At 42.0% G+C, this 17,286-nt stretch overlaps 1 protein-coding gene across 2 annotated transcripts in view; it reads left to right on the forward strand.

Annotated features, from left to right (window-relative positions):
- NCKAP1L (NCK associated protein 1 like) overlaps positions 1–10,196 on the forward strand; it is a 265,246-nt gene extending 255,050 nt beyond the window's left edge. For both annotated transcript variants that reach the window (XM_033938673.1, XM_033938674.1), the window contains one exon: positions 9,251–10,196. In XM_033938673.1, coding sequence (XP_033794564.1) covers positions 9,251–9,373 — 123 coding nt within the window. In that variant the 3' untranslated portion in view covers positions 9,374–10,196. The remainder of the gene's footprint in view (positions 1–9,250) is intronic.
- The last annotated feature ends 7,090 nt before the right edge of the window (positions 10,197–17,286 follow it).

Consider the following 17,286-nt stretch of genomic DNA (forward strand, 5'->3'; position numbering starts at 1 on the left):
TGCAGTTCTATGCAGGTTATACTCTAAGCTTATACTATTGCTTAGCGTGCAACTGGCATATGCTTATATGAATGTTACATTCAAGCATGCATGTGCTATAATCCTAGGGGGGTCAAAATTCTGGCTGGTTGGAGGAGTGTGGGGCATTGTGGTTAGATCTACAGCCTCAGCACCCTGAGGTTGTGGATTTAAACCCCACGCTACTCCCTGTGACCCTGAGCAAATCTATTAATCCTCCACTGCCCCGGGTATATTAGATAAGGCAGATAAGGAAAATGCTTGAAAATGCTGACACACAAAAACATTCACCTTTCAGAACCGCAATACCTAGCAAACAGAATAGACAACCATAAACCAACTCACACCCTATGCTCGAGCAAAGAGTACCTACTGGAAATACCCTCCTTCAGAGACATCAAATACAAAAGCATCAGGAAAAGAATGTGGTGGAACTCCCTTCCGAGGGAATTAAAACTAGAAAAGGACACCAAAAAGTTCAAGAAAGGAATAAAGTTGATACTCTTCACAGAACACTTTAGCAAATAAACAATTAGGGGGAATAGCAACATGGAAGAAACAGCATGCTACTACCCACTTGGAATATGAAAGAGTGAACTCACAAATAGTACAAAGAAAGATGAATATATGACACACAGAAACTATAATAATAGTATATGTGCATAGATGGTATAAATAGTTAACATATATAGTACATATATTTAACTCATGTACTGTAACATCTTTACTGAAGCTCATGCAAATCGCTCTGAATTGACTCCCCAGTCATTAGTAGCAGTATAGAAGCTTCCAATAAACAATAAAACTACAAAAAGGCAATATATAAGTCCCAGTCCCTTTTCCCTTAAACCAGGGGTAAGGAACTCCGGTCCTCGAGAGCCGTATTCCAGTCAGGTTTTCAGGAATTCCCCAATGAATAAGCATGAGATCTATTTGCATACACTGCTTTCAATGCATATTCATTGGGGAAATCCTGAAAACCTGACTGGAATACAGCTCTTGAGGACCAGAGTTCCCTACCCCTGCCTTAAACTGTTTGTGTGGGGGCTATCCGCTGATATTCAGTGGCAGTTAACTGAAAGATGACCATTGTGCAGGCAGTCTGAGGGCAGAGTTGGCATTTATGTAGTTAAGTTCCAATATCTAACATTTAACCACCTAGGTCAGGGGTAGGCAATTCTGGTCCTCGAGAGCTGGAGCCAAGTCAGGTTTTCAGGATATCCACAATAAATATGCATGAGATAGATTTGCATCTCCAGGAGGCAGTGCATGCAAATCCATCTCATACATATTAATTGTGGATATCCTGAAATCCTGACCTGGCTCCGGCTCTCGAGGACTGGAGTTGCCCACCCCTGACCTTGGTTAAGCGGCCAAATCAGACTGTATAAAAGTCAATCCTATGTTTACGCAATGTCATTAATAATAATAATAATAACAACAGTTTATATACCGCAGGACCGTGAAGTTCTATGCGGTTTACAATAAATTAGAAAGATTTTACAAATTGAATGGAACATTCATAGTTAGAGAGTAGTGGTTAACAGTTTACAAGATCAGATTTGGGGGTGGGATTGTGATGGTGTCTATTGTTCAGATTCGTTACCTAGGTATTTCGAGAACAGGTATGTTTTTAGGTGTTTCCTAAATTCACCATAGTTGTTTGTGTGTGAAATTAGTTTTTCCAGGTCTTTGCCCCATAAGGCTGCTTGATACGATAGAAGTTGTTGATGATGTCTCTTAAATTTGCATCCTCTAGCCGGTGGGGAAACGAACTTCAGGTGTGTTCTTCTCTTATGTCTATTGGTTGAGAAGGAGAAGAGGTCAGTTATATATTTAGGGGCTAGACCAGATAGTACCTTGAAGCAGAGACATCCCAGCTTGAACTTCGCACGTGCCTCCATTGGCAGCCAGTGCAGGAGTCGGTAGGAAGGGGTTATGTGATCGGACTTCTTCAACCCGAAGATCAACCTGACTGCTGCATTTTGTATCAGTTGTAGTCTCTGCATTTGCTTCCGGGAGATTGCCAGATGGGCAATGTTACAATAATCAAGGTGGCTTAGTATTAGGGATTGTACCAGAATTCTGAATGCTGAAGTGTCGAAGTATGCTCTAATGGACCTAAGTTTCCAGAGAGTAAAAAAAACCCTTTCTGACTAGGGAGTCCACATTGTCTTTCATGGTTAGACCTTGGTCCAGTATTACCTCCAGGACCTTCATTGTAGGTTGAATAGGGTAGTTGAGATTGTTAATGCGTAGTGGTGTTGTAGTGACAGGTGGGTGTGGCGAGGCTATAAATAATTTAGTTTTATCTGAATTAAGCTTCAGTCTGAATTCTGTGGTCCATTGTTCCATTAGGAGGTTAAGTGCTGAAAATTACACTGAACTGCAGAAGAGAGAGCTGGCCACATAAACTCAGATATTCAGTGCCGGTACTTGGACAGAGTCCAGCATTGAATATCTGGAAGTAATGACACTGGTGGCAAAAAAGCTGAATATTTACCCCTTAGCATGCAAATGGCGCTTACATTTAGACACTAAAATGATAGAATTAAGTGCAAAGAGATCATAGTTAAAGGACAAAGGACTATGAAGACTACAAATCAAGCAGGTTCTGAATCTGCACAATAGGCTGGAACAAGTGGAGGACTAGGGAGACTAAAAGGTCCTTACATACCAACATTACCCATGTTTTATTCATTTCCCTGTGAAGATGCAGTTTTCTTCCCAATCTAAAGAAATAGCATTAACTCAGTTAGCAGGGACTTTAAAGGGACCTTTTATCAAGCTGCGGAATACCGCGCATTAAACCACCTGCCGCGCTAGTCACTAATGCCTCCATTGATGAGGCATTAGTTTTTTGGCTTGCCGTGGGGGTTAGCGCGTGATGAAATGTCTGACGCGCTAACCCTGCTAGCGCACCTTGATAAAAGGAACCCTAAGTTTAAGAAATAGCGGATAGCCACTGAAACATTTTAAAGAACAAGACCTTTCTTGTACATTTCTCCCTCCATATTCGCTGTGATAGGGGATTAACAGACCCGCACATACAGTGGTGGTGGTGAACGGTACCCCATCTGAAGCATCGGACGTGATCAGTGGAGTGCCGCAGGGCTCGGTCCTGGGCCCGATTCTATTTAACTTATTCATAAGAGATATGACGCAAGGACTTAGAGGAAGGGTATCACTGTACGCCGACGACGCCAAACTTTGCAACATAGTAGGCAAAAGCTTATTACCTGATAATATGACACACGACCTAGTGTTGATGGAACAATGGTCAACTACTTGGCAGCTAGGCTTCAATGCTAAAAAATGCAAGATAATGCACCTGGGTAAGAGAAACCCGCGTAGAACTTATGTACTAAATGGTGAGACCTTGGTTAGGACCACGGCGGAACGCGACCTAGGGGTGATCATTAGTGAGGACATGAAGGTTGCCAATCAAGTGGAGAAGGCTTCCTCCAGGGCAAGACAAATGATGGGGTGTATCTGCAGAGGTTTCGTCAGCAGGAGACCTGAAGTCATGATGCCGTTTTACAGAGCCATGGTGAGGCCTCACTTGGAGTACTGTGTTCAGTTTTGAAGACCACACTACCGAAAGGACGTGCTGAGGATCGAGTCGGTTCAGCGAACGGCCACCAGGATGGTCTTGGGGCTCAAGGATCTCACGTATGAAGAAAGATTTAAAAAATTGCGGCTGTACTCACTTGAGGAAAGAAGAGAACGGGGAGATATGATTGAAACATATAAGTACATCACGGGACGCATCGAGTCAGAAGATGATATCTTCTGGCTCATGGGACCCTCGACCACCAGAGGGCATCTGCTGAAAATCAGGGGAGGGAAGATTCATGGCGACTCCAGGAAGTACTTCTTCACCGAAAGAGTGGTGGATCATTGGAACAGACTCCCACTCCAGGTGATAAAGGCCAGCAGCGTGACGGATTTTAAGAGAAAATGGGATACTCACATGGGATCTTTAAGGGAGTAAATTCAGGGGACGGGATATTTGGAATGGGCAGACTTGGTGGGCTATAGCCCTTTTCTGCTGCTTTTTTCTATGTTTCTATACAGAAAAACGCAAATAACTTTTTCACATGTTATTCGCTGTTTTCTATTAAAAACCATCGTGAATATGGTGAAACCGTGAACATGGTGGGAGACCTGGCTTGTTCATGAAGGAGAGGCAAAACATGGTGAAGAACGTGCTGGGAAAGCGGCAATTTTCTCTGTAAACGCTTGGAATCAGCAATTTCTCTATGCAAGCTGATGTAATTTGGGGGGAGGAGCCAGCAAGCTAAAAACTGTGAATAATTTAAACCGCGATTGCTGAAACCACGAATACAGAGGGAGAAGTGTACTGTAACAATGCACACGATTGCTTGTAGGGTTTGCACAGTTTTAATTAGTGGATTTCTGCATAAAGTGGTCAAAGACATAAATCTCATGGCTTTGCTCCAAAGTTTACTCACCATGTAGAAGAAAATTATATACCTGTATATTTCACTCTCCAAATGTAAAGCTGGAGACACGATATATGTCTCCAGCTTTATATTCGGAGAGGGAAACAAGATAGCAGCAAAGCAATTTAAATGCAAATGCTTCAAGAGAGAAACAGCAAATGAGTAAAGACAGCTGGTGTCATCCTTATTTGGGAAGCAGGAGGAGAAGACCAACTTTGTCCTCAAAAGAATTTATCAGCCCACTGAGATGAAAACTGTGGTCTCGTCCAAGTACTATGTTTTTTGTGTGAGCTGCATGCAGGTGCTGGCAGACATGACAAGGGAAGGAAGTACCCACCACTGTCAGCAAGGAGAGAGCTGACATGCTTTTAGTCATTTGTTAAGTGATAAGCAGCTAAGTAGATGAGATTCTTTCATCTTTCTCCCAAAGCTGTTCCTATTTTTGCCCATTTGTGAATATATCGGCTCCGTGGGAAATTACAAGGCCAAGACAAAACCAGCTGCTTGCAGGGCTTACATGGAACTGATTTTACTGAATAGAGTATTATTATTCATTCACCAAATATTCAAATATGAACAAGATTTTATTACAATTGAAGCATTTGTTTTGCAAATGAATTAATCTATTCATATTTCATAGTCTGCTTTTCACAATGGAGTACAAAAATTCTAGACAAATAAAGTTAAAGAAAGATAGACAACAATTAATATATCTAATATGTCGTGAATATTAAGAACAGAGGTCATCACAACCAACTATGATCAAAGTCCTGTTTGAAAGAAGCAAAAGCTTCTATCACTTCAGCAATGGCATTGTGGGATTCCATTGCCAGTGTTAACTAAAGATGATGGACCATCGGCATCATTGATACCTGATGCTAGGCACAGGAAGATCATGGCAAGATCAAGATTAAACTGAACTTGAACTAGAACCTTCCTTTCAGGCTGATCCCTCCAGTGCTGGTGGCCATCAAGTCTTTACTGCCTGAATCCAGAACCTGAGGAGAGGACCACCTTCTAGGCACCCCCACAGAAAGGGCTGATCATTGGGAGAAGTGCAAAGGTTTAAGGCCAGGTCAGTGATACTTATCAAGTGACTCGCAATAACATCAGTACTCCTCCTGCAGCCCACCTGGTTTTGGCATCAACAGTCTTGAAGAAGGAGGATCCAGGAAACTCTGAACTGCCAATAGAATTAGATTTTTGCTTCATCACCAACTGCATCAACACCAGTACAGGCTTAATGGGTCTATAAAAATATTTATTAATACTTTGGCAAGCATCTGCTTTGGGTTTTTAATGCCTTTTGAGGGAGCGACAGTTACCCCATTCTTGGAAGTTAGCAGTAGTCACGATGCTTCCAAAGATAAGGAAAGATCTTAATTGTTTGATGTGGTGAATTTTGCCCTTACTACTATATTGATTGAGGATTTATTGTGGGCGAGATTTTTGTTGAACGCCTTCAAATAATACAGAACACAGCTGCCAAACTCATTCATAACGGTAAAAAATATGATCATGTTACTCCTTTTTTGATCAAATCACATTGGCTCCCAATTAACCACCGTATCACCTTTAAAATATTACTTTTAGTATTTAAAACTCTTTCCACCAACAAACCACAATTTATTAATAGAATGCTTATCCCTTATAATACACCACGTTCTCTCTGCTCTACTAACCAAAAGCTCATAGTAGTCCCCTCCACGACATGATATGTTTTCGGTGATGGCTCCGCAACTTTGGAACACTTTGCCCCAATATATGAGAGGAGGAAAATGATCTTAAAAATAACTGAAAAAGTTTCCTTTTTAAAGACACTTTTAATCCTTAAATTATGCTCAAATCTTAAATTAGTTATCCTCCAGGTTTATACTACTCCCTCCCTAATGTTTTTTCCATCTATGGTTCTTTTTTCTATTTTAAAGCATTGAATTGTAGTTCTATCCCTCCATTCCTTATGTATCGATTAGTCTGTAAGTCTGTCGGTCTAATCCATTATTTTAAAATTTTAAACGATATGTCTAAATATAGGTTTATCTTTTTTTTAATTGTAACTCGCTTAGTAAATTTGAATAAGCGATTCATCAAATTAAAATAAACTTGAAACTTTTCTTGTACCTATATACCGTGTTTCCCTGAAATAAGACCTACCCTAAAAATAAGCCCTAGCATGATTTTCGGGGTAGGTCTTAATATACCTACCCCCCAAAATAAGCCCTAGTCGCCAGCAACAGTGCTTCCCCTACCCCCCACACCCCTGCCCCCCCCCCATGCCCCTGCCCCCCATGCACTCACCGCTGACCCTTCCATCTCTCCCTCCCATCCGAACCCCAACCGCGAGACCAAAATACCTGATAACAAATGGCAGTGTCAGTAGCACAGGCTGCATCGGGCCTGCCCTTCTCACGGCTGGCCGTTCCGTGCCGCGTTGCTGATGATGTGAGAAGGGCAGGCCGCGATGCAGCCTGTGCTGCCGACGCTGCCGTTTATTTCCAGGTATTTCAGCTCACGGTGGGGGTTTGGATGGGAGGGAGGGAGAAATGAAAGGGTCAGCGGGAGAATGCGGGGTGCGCAGCAGCGGCGGGGGATGAGAGGGATAGAAAGATGCTGCACAGGGGGATGGGAGGAAGGGAGGGATAGAAGCTGCAAGGGTTCTGCTACACAGGGGGATGGGAGGGATAGAAAGATACTGCACAAGGGGATGTGTGAGAGGGGAGGAAGATGCTGCACATGTGGGGGAGAAAAAGGAAATAGGAAGAATTGGGGTGGAGGAGAGCAAGGGAGAGATGATCATTGTACATGAAAAAAAATAAGACCTACCCGAAAATAAGACCTAGTGCCTTTTTTGGGCCCAGAATTGATATAAGAGTGTCTTATTTTCAGGAAAACACGGTAGTAAGTGCCATTATTTACATGCAAGTGGGTGAGGTTTTTATAATTTTTAGTGTGTATAATTTACCTTATATGCAGAGGATGATTTTCATAAAATTATGTTGCAGAGTACAAGTGTATAAATATATGCACCAAGAAGATGTCAAGTTTTATGTGTACCCCAGGAAGCAGTTTGAATGGAACAGTGGAAGAATTGTAGAGTAACAAAATCCAATGAGGATCAAGAGATAACTTATATCTTATAACCAAATCCAAAATCTCTTGTTAATGCCAAAGATAGGTTATTAACATGGAGGAAAAAGGTCTCAATAATCCCACGAACCATCCACAAGGGATAATAATCATTCGCATACTTATGGGGTTACGGTGTCTATCATTGACCAAAAAACCTCCGGGTGATTCTCTATTTTTAACTTGAAACTTTTTTTGTTAGTTTGAAACATTTTTTGTTATTTTCAATTTTATATATCTTTATAAATAAATAACTTATCAAAGTTAGAGAATAACGAGTAAGAGAATAATGAGTAAGAGAGTGAAATGCTGGCGTAGAGCGGCGGTTCTCTTTCAGACAATTGCCCCATGAATGTAGTAGACCCTTGATAAAGCCGGAAACCAGGCGAAATGGGTCCCGTCGGGGATGGGAGTTGAGTGAATAGCCTTGTCACTATTCAGACGCTGGCAAATGCAGATCAAGATAAGCACCTTAATGAATGTTTGATAAGTTATTTATTTATAAAGATATATAAAATTGAAATAACAAAAAAAGATTCAAACTAACAAAAAAAAGTTTCAAGTTAAAAATAGAGAATTGCCCAGAGGTTTTATGGGCAATGATAGACACTGGAACCCCATACGTATGTGAACGATTATTATCCCTTGTGGATGGTTCACTGGGTTACTGAGACATTTTTCCTCCATGTTAATAACCTATCTTTGGCTTTAACAAGAGATTTTGGATTCGGCTATAAGAATTGTAGAGTACCCATGTATTTTATGGACATGCATAGTTGTGCCCAGAATCATCATTTTCCTATTCTCGCTTTTTACCAATGTTTTTCATGGTGTATCATTTGTACTGTGCTGAAATTTATCATATTTCTGTTATGTGATTGTTCTACTGTGCTACTATAATGTGTATATTTTTGCCACTGTTATCATGTCGTTCCTTTTAATAGGATTCAATTTGTCTATCTCCAAGTTTACCTCATTGATTTTATTTTTGCTTATATTTGTAAATTTTATTCAAGCTAAACCTGCTGTACACTGCCTTGGGTGAATTTCTTTGTGTAAGCAACAAGTTCTAAAAGCCAACAATTTCCCAGATTTGCAAGTACTCGTATTTTTGTGTGCGACCTTGTAAAATCTGTAACACCCCTAGAATTGCTCAGGTGCTCAGCTTAGAGGGAACATAAGTATGTGTGTGTTGGGGGGAAGGCAGAAGATTGAGTTGGACCTGGGGTATAGGAGAAAGGGAGGGAGAGAGTTGGAACTCGGGGGGAGGGGAAAGAGAGATTGAGATTTAGTTGGACCTGGTGTGTGTGTGGGGGGGGGGGGGCAAGATTTAGTTGTACCTGGGGCTGGGAGAAAGGAAAATATTGGTTTTCCTCACTCCCTCCGTCCTTTGGGCTCAGCCCCCCTCCTGTTCAATGGCTGTTTTTGGAGGAAAAAAAAAACATCCAAGAGAAAATTGCTCTTTTCAAAACAGGGAAATGTCTTGACTTTTTATTTTGGAAAATGGCCATTTCCTAGATATGTTTGTCATCAGTGCATCTATTTTTGAACCATTAAAAAAATGCCCTCTCCCCCCCCACTCCCAGGCTATACTGATTTCCAATTCCTATCTCACATTTTTTGATTGTATTTTGTTTCAGATAGTGAAAGAGTCCTCCTTCCTCAGTGTGGATATGATGGAATCCTGCTTCCCATATGTCCTACTCAGAAACTCCTTCAGAGAAGTCTACAGAGCGTGCATGATGGCTTCAGCCAGTGGTTGACTATAGAAAATATCATCTGCCTGAATCTCTTGAAACATATCTCTGTTTACCAGGGAGCAGTATAGGACCCTGACTGTGTAGCAGTTTCAGCCTGGCCAGCTTTAAGCTTTATTCTGGTTCAGGGGTCTTCAACCCAGTCCTCAGGACACACCAAGCCAATCTGGTTTTCAAGATACATTATCCACAATGAATATGCATGAGATAAATGTGTATGAATTGTCTCTCTGGTATGCAAATCTTTCTCATGCATATCCATTGTGGGTATCCTGAAAACCTAACTAGCTGGATATGTCCCCAGGACTGGATTGAGAACCCCTGTTCTAGTTTTTGTTTCTTTGGTTATCTGAACAAGTGTGATTATGGTCTTCTAATTGTTTCACTATATTTATAAAATTCTGGCTGTTGAGAATCCTAAAAGAATATACAAGTAGTGCCTGTGTTCTGTCCATAGAGTACAGTATTTACTAATGGCTGTTCTATACAAAATAATTAATTTACACAAGAAAGGGAGAGGTGGTTTTTGAAGTTTGTAGTCGAGAATAACACAGTGTATGTGCTCTGAATTTTGGCTTTTATTAGAATACCTAGCTGCATATCACATCACAATGCAAACAGGCACCTGCTGCCAACATCTGGAAGACACAAGAAGGACTACAATATAAAGAAATAACTGCTTTGTTTACTGGATAATGATGAGTTTATCATTTCTCTTATCATATTTATATAGTTGTTTAAGACAAATACTAATAAAATGAGACAGATTATTTTGTGCCTGTCTGTAACAGCTAATGCTGAATTAATTAAAAAAAACATCGACACATTTCCCAATGTCTCCAGAAATTCTTACACACAATGAGCCAGTGATGGGATGAAGATGTGAACAGGAGAAGAAAAGCAATTAGGTTAAGACAGTTCCTGTAGGGATATCCTACTAGCTCAGTGGTCTCAAACTCAAACCTTTTGCAGGGCCACATTTTGGATTTGCAGGTACTTGGAGGGCCTCAGAAAAAAATAGTTAATTTCTTATTAAAGAAATGACAATTTTGCATGAGGTAAAACTCCTTATAGTTTATTAAATTTTTATTGATTTTCAATTTAAATTTCAAGCATTACACTTGTACAGAAAGCAATAATAGAAAACACATTAAGTACAATTTAATTAAACCTCATAAAATTAACAAAAATTTTTTACTATTCATGCTCAAGTCCTCAACTTAGGATCCAAGACTCAAAAAGAGCGAAACATAAAGGAAAATGCTAAGAATTTAAACTCTTTATAGTTTATAAATCTTGCCTTTTGGCTAAGTCTTAATAATAATATTCTGATTTATAGCTAAGGAGCCATATGATCAAAAAACTGTTTTATTTTACTTTTGTGATTATGATAAACATACCGAGGGCCTCAAAATAATACCTGGCAGGCCGCATGTGGCCCCCTGGCCGTGAGTTTGAGACCACTGTACTAGCTCATCCAATGGAGAGCTGCTCCTGTGACTCTGCCGGAGTTCTTGATTTGATTATGAATTCCAATCCAAAATATTTCTGCTAGGTACAAAAGAACACAGGAATAGCCATACTGGGTCAGACAAACGGTCCATTTTGCTCAGTACCTGTTTCTACAGTGGCCAATCCAGATCACAAGTACCTGACAGAAATCCAAATTGTAGCAACATTCAATGAGACCGATTCCAGGACCAGCAATGGCTTTCCTCGTGTCAGTTTCAATAGCAGTCTATGGACTTTTGTAATGTGTTATGTTAATCAGGTTTTTTTATTCCACTTTTACTTATTCAGTTCAATGTCGGATTATATTACAAGAAATTGGGCCAGTTAACCAGGAAGTTACAATGGACAGTTTGACACGGACATTCAATAGAATTGCTAGTAGAGGTAGGTCAGTACAGTTACTAATACAGTTAGGCCATAGTTTCAAATATATAGTTGCAATTACAGGTAGACCATTGTTGGCTTTTTGTTTTGTCCCAGGAGTTGCATTAGACAAGTTAAGAATGGTCTTTTACAGTTCCCATTTCAGTTACTTCAGGGTTGGCTCACTGTCTTGGTATAGAAATGCTTTTAAAAGTTTTCTGAATCTGAGATAGTGGTCACAAGATCATAGGGGTCCTTTTACTAAGGTGCACTAGTGCTCTATGATATCGGCACATTTTTTTGACAGTAGTGAGGGTGTTGTCCAAACTATTTTTAAACCCAACTACATTAACTGCTGTTACCACTTCCTCTAGCAGAGAGTTCCAGAGCTCAACTATTCTTTGGATGAAAAAAATATTTCCTCATTGGTTTTAGAAGTATTTATTTCCCTGCAACTTCGCTGAGTGCCCCCTAGTCTTTGTAATTTTTGATAGAGTAAAAAAATTCATTCACTTGTACCCCTTCTACAGCACTAAGAATTTTGTACACTTCAACCGTATCTCCCTCTTCAGCCGTCTCTTTTCCAAGCTGAAGAGCCCTAACCTCTTTAGTCTTTCCTAGTACAAGAGGAGTCCATCCCCTTTGGTTGCTCTTCTTTGAACCTTTTCTAATTCCATTATATCTTTTTTTTTGTTTGAGGTACGGTGACCTGAACTGAGCGCACTACTCAAGGGGAAGTTGTACCATGACCAATACAGAGGCATTATAATATTCTTGTTCTTATTTACCATCCATTTCCTAATAATTCCCAGCATCCTGTTTGCTTTTTTGGCCGCTGCCACACATTGGGCTGGTGGCAGCAGTGTGGTTATAAAGTGAAACTGGGACACCTCAGACAATATGGTACTGTGGCATTACTTAAGTATGCTGACCCATGAGTACTCTTTCCCCTGGATTCTATAAAGGTTGCCTAAAATTGGGCATGGATCCCAGATCTGCATGCAAAATAATTAGTTAATGAGCTCCAGTGATTTAATTTTTGCAATTAATAAGCACTTAAATGGTACTACATGTGATTTGCACACAGATCTGGTTGCATGCTATTCTACAACAATAGTCACCTAAATTGGATTACTTAGAGCTGAAAAGGGGCCGGGGCATGGGCGAGCATTCACAAAATGTAGGCAATGAAAATCTGCACCCAACTTCGTTCATTGCTTATTGTGAGCTTCTATACCGCTACTAATGATAGTGGTACAATACAATGATAGTGTGGTAGACACCTGGAATGCACTTCCAGAGGACGTAATAGGACAGAGTACGGTACTGGATTTCAAGAAAGGATTGGACGATTTCCTGCTGGAAAAAGGGATAGAGGGGTATAGATAGGGAGCTACTGCACAGGTCCTGGACCTGTTGGGCCGCGTGTGAGCGGACTGCTGGGCACGATGGACCTCGGGTCTGACCCAGTGGAGGCATTGCTTATGTTCTTATGTTCTTATATGAGCTTTAGTAATGGTGTTACTATCCAGTTACAGTGTTTCTGTGATGGCTATGGTGTGTGCTAGGATTTATGTGCTAGCAGGTGTGCTAGCAGGTTTCAGCAGGCGTAGGTCCTTGCACTCAAAGCTATGCGCTGTTCCAGGAGTGGGCAACTCCGGTCCTCAAGGGCCGGAATCCAGTCGGGTTTTCAGGATTTCCCCAATGAATATGCATCAGATCTATTTGCATGCACTGCTTTCAATACATATTCATTGAGGAAATCCTGAAAACCTGACTAGACTCCGGCCCTTGAGGACGGGAGTTGCCCACCCCTGCACTATTCAATAGAGGGTGCTAATCACAGAACACCCTTTATTGAATAGCACTGAGCATGGATTTTTCCTGGCACCTAATTTTCAGCACCATTTATGGAACCTGGCCCTTTTCGATAATAGGATAAAGTATTCAGGCCAGGATTCTTCTGCTTGTTAACATACCAGTTAAAAAATATAGGGTAGATAAAGCCTGAGCCATAAATGCGCAATTCAAGATTATTATTCCTTGATATACTACTTTGTGACAGGCTAGGTTGCATTGCCATGAGAGGGTTGCCAGATTTTGTCCTCCCCCCCCCAAAAAAAAGAGGATGAGTGGCCCTGCCCCATTTTGCCCTGTTTCCGCCCCGTTCTGCCCAGGGCCCCATACCATTCTGCCCATAGCCCTGCCCCATTCCACTCCCCAACCCCAGCCCCACACAAACTCTTTGGGACCAGGCCTGAAGAGCATCTGTGCATGCGTGGATGCAACGCGATGACATCACACGCACAGATGCCCTCCCGACGTGACCCCGAGCTCAATGGTTTTCAAAACCCGGAAAAAGTGCCAGGTGGAGGCTGGCATCTGTAGTTAGGATCCCCCATGAGGAGATACGAAGAGGAACAACTCAGGCCAAGGACTGAGGCTCCAGCCGCCAGTTCAAATTAAGCTGCGCCTCTGCTGCTTTCCAAGATACATGATCTGTAATGCATCTGTTTGCAGGCACCAGTCGGATAGAAAAGCATCCTGGAGACACAGGTGTGCTCTTGCCCAGGGGACCACATCTATAGTTGCTACCAACAAGCCCAACACCTACAGGTAATGCCAAGTTGTTGGTGCCGGCCTGTCCCTAATCTCCCAGATCTGTTGTCTGAGTTTTGCTCTGAGGGCTACTGGCAGAAAAACTTTGTTCTCCTTTTTGTTGAATCCCCAGTTACTCCAGGAATCGTGTAGGCTCCAGGAGGCTTTTCCAAAAGTTGACCCCCCCCCCCAGCTCAGGTTTTTCAGGAGCTGGATCACACTCAGTATTGCCGTCCTCCCTTTGGATGGAACTCTTAGCCAATCATGGAGGGGGGTGTTGCTGCTGCCACTATCTCTGTAACTGAGGGGGGATGGCTGCTGGAATCATGGGATGGGGGATGATGGCTGGATCCAAAGCTGGAGCTGAAGGGATGTGCTGTATCTGGGCTGGGGGCTGGGAGGGGAGAACAGTTGGACCCATTTGGGGGGGGGCTGGACCTATGTAGAGGGGCATTGGAGCTGAAGAGAAAGGAGAGGTGCCAGACCCACAGCTGGGAGTTCGAGGGAAGGAAGATGTTCTAGATTTGTGGCTCATCACTATTCTTTGTCCCTATCCCCTCCGTGTCCAGTGTCAATCCTCTGTGTCCCCATGCCCCCTCTAAGTCCAGCATTTCTCCTGCATTCCTATTCTCCCTAATGTCTAGCCATCTTCCTTCTGTGTCCATCTACCCTCCTATGTCTGGCATTGCCCCACTAATCCCATGCAGCTTCTCTCCTCTTACACTCTTACACCAATGTGTCTCTCACTCCACTGTATTAAATATGACATTCCCTTCTTCCCCTTGGTTCAGCATCTCTCTTTCCCTTCCCTTCTCTCTCCTCCTCCTTGCAGGTCCAGCACCTACTCCTCCCATGGCTTGAACACCCAGTTTACCCTTCCCTCCAGCCTCCACTTCAGTCCAGTATCTCTGTCTCTTCCCTCAACACTCCCCATGGATCCTGCACCTCTCTTTCTTCCTTCTAGCCTCTCTCCCATGGTTCTAACATCTCTCTCCCTTCCCTCTAGCTCCAGCTCTGAGCTGCGGGTCCAGTACCTCTCCTTTCTATTTTGTGATTAGAATATATCAGATTTGAAATGTATTGTGTATCTTGCCAGAGCTGGTATAATATATAACTGGGGACTGCAAAGCCCAGGCCATGATTCTTTAGCTTCCAGCTGGCTTAGGGCTCTCTCTGGCCAGTGGGCAGTTGCCCTAGTTGCACTCCCCTATCACTATTCTTGCCATGTGTGATTGAAGTATTCTGTAAGCTTGATTTTTCTATGTAGAATTCTGTAGTAATTTGGCTCGTTCAGTTGTCTCGATAGTGGAGGGGATATTTGTAAGGGGGAGGGAAGGGGATCCTTGCTCTGTATTATTTGTGATTTATAAAATGACAATTGTACAGAATATTGTTTCTTTTTAAACTTTAATAAAATGATTTCAATATAAAATCATGACTATTTGAGGCTTGTGCAGGTGGGATCAGACCATTTGTGGGGATAGGGCGGGGACAAGGACCAAGCTTGCAGGGATGTGGTGGGGGTGGAGATGGGGACTGAGCTCGTGGGGATGGGGACCGAGCTCACGAGGACAAGGCGGGGACGGGGATAGAGTTTGTCTTCAATCCTGCAACCACAGCCTCAAATTGTTTCTTAAGAACACAATCCAGCCTAGGGTCATGGGTATCTTTCAATACCACTCCATCTTCATTGGGTACATTTGGTTACCTGCACCACCAGAGAATCCACCTTTGGTGGGACAAATAGCTGGTTAAAATCAGCGTCCATTGTATAAATCTTCGTCATGGTCTATTACATTATATTTACATTTCTAGACCGCAAAACCTTACAGATCGATGTGGTTCACAAAAAGATAAAAAACGGACATTCCCAGTGATCTACAAAATTTATCATAAGATCATATTAGCGCTCTAGAAATTTTGTAAATAATATTGACTTTAGTAGTTTTCTAAAATGTAAGTAGGAACAAGACATTGTGAATAATGAGCGTAACTCCCTGTCCCAGCTTGCTGCCTGATAAGCAAGCAGACGCTGCTGGAATCTGAGTACGTACAACCTCGAGCTCGGGGGAACATAAATAAAGTAGAATTGTGTAAAGAACGGTTTGGTATAAACAATTCTAGTAAATACTCCAGTGCCTGGCTGTGTAAATAACATTCGAGCCTCAAACGGAAGCCAATTAAGTCTTCTGTAGTAAAATGTAATATGATCTGATTTTTTCAAGTCAAAATCAAGCATACTGCGACATTTAGAACTCTTTTAAGTCTAAGTATATTTGTTCGATGTCCCGCAATATGAACTGAATTACAGTAATCTAAAGTGCTAAGTATCAGGGATTAGACAAGGAGTCTAAATGTCATAGGTTCAAAAGATTTTATGGTTCGCAACTTCCACAGGATAAAGAAACATTTTTTCACCAACGCCGAGGTGAATGCTTTCATGGTTAAATTTCTGTCTAAATATACTTAGTAATGTCCTGATGTGAGGGAACGCATATGTTATCTGAGCCCTAGTGCTGCTCATAAGCAAGCACTGGGTAGCAGAGGACTAAGGAGTCTGTCTTTAATTGTTGGAGAGACTCAGTACTTATCTCCAAAAGAGCTGAGGGTTTAAATAACCTGTGCACAGTCAGGTCCTCTCCAAGATCCAGAGCCTTCACCTGTTCAGGATCCAACTCTCCCAGATATGACTCAGAATCCCCTATTATTGGAGATCCAGACTAGGAAAGCAAAGGCATGGAAACTGAATCCATATCATCCCAGTCCTCCGACTGAACTTCCATGTCTTGCGCATGGCACCGCTGAGGAAGAAGTGCACCCTTGGAATGAGAGACCCCTGGTACAGCATCGCTCTGAACCCCAAGGGTTCCATGTGACTGCTGTTAAATAAATATGCTTCATACAGCATATTGAATTCTGGAGCAAAACTGTACACAGGACACCTTGAGGTCCCTTGGGGTCACTTCCATGTCCCTTTCTGGGATTTTGCAGAAGGTGTGCAGCTGTACTTCACCAGGGACACACTTTTGCTCTTTTCCAGCTCTAACCAGGACTTATGGTCTGGAATTTGAGCCATCTGGGATCCCACATCCCTAGGTGAATAAGAGGGGGCTATGCCCGTGGCTCCCACCCCTTCATGTGCCTTGCAGTGCATAGAAATTAGATGGTCCATGGCCCACCAACCAGTGCAAATCTGGTATGAATCCAATGTATCCTGCCTGTGGAGTCCATCCCACCTGTATTTAACCTAAATCAAAGTGTTTTGAGGCAGATAGAAGATTTTATTTTCATTTTAAAAAATGTTTTTATTGAAGTTTAACATATTACAAGTGATCAAATAAAATACAATGAGATTTTATAGATGCAGAGAAGACTAAAAGCATCTATGTAGACAAATTTAAATAAACAAAAAACAAAAGGAATTGGCCCCAAAATATCCACAAAGA

The sequence above is a fragment of the Geotrypetes seraphini genome, chromosome 3 (assembly GCF_902459505.1).
Source record: "Geotrypetes seraphini chromosome 3, aGeoSer1.1, whole genome shotgun sequence".
NCBI classification, from domain to species: domain Eukaryota; kingdom Metazoa; phylum Chordata; class Amphibia; order Gymnophiona; family Dermophiidae; genus Geotrypetes; species Geotrypetes seraphini.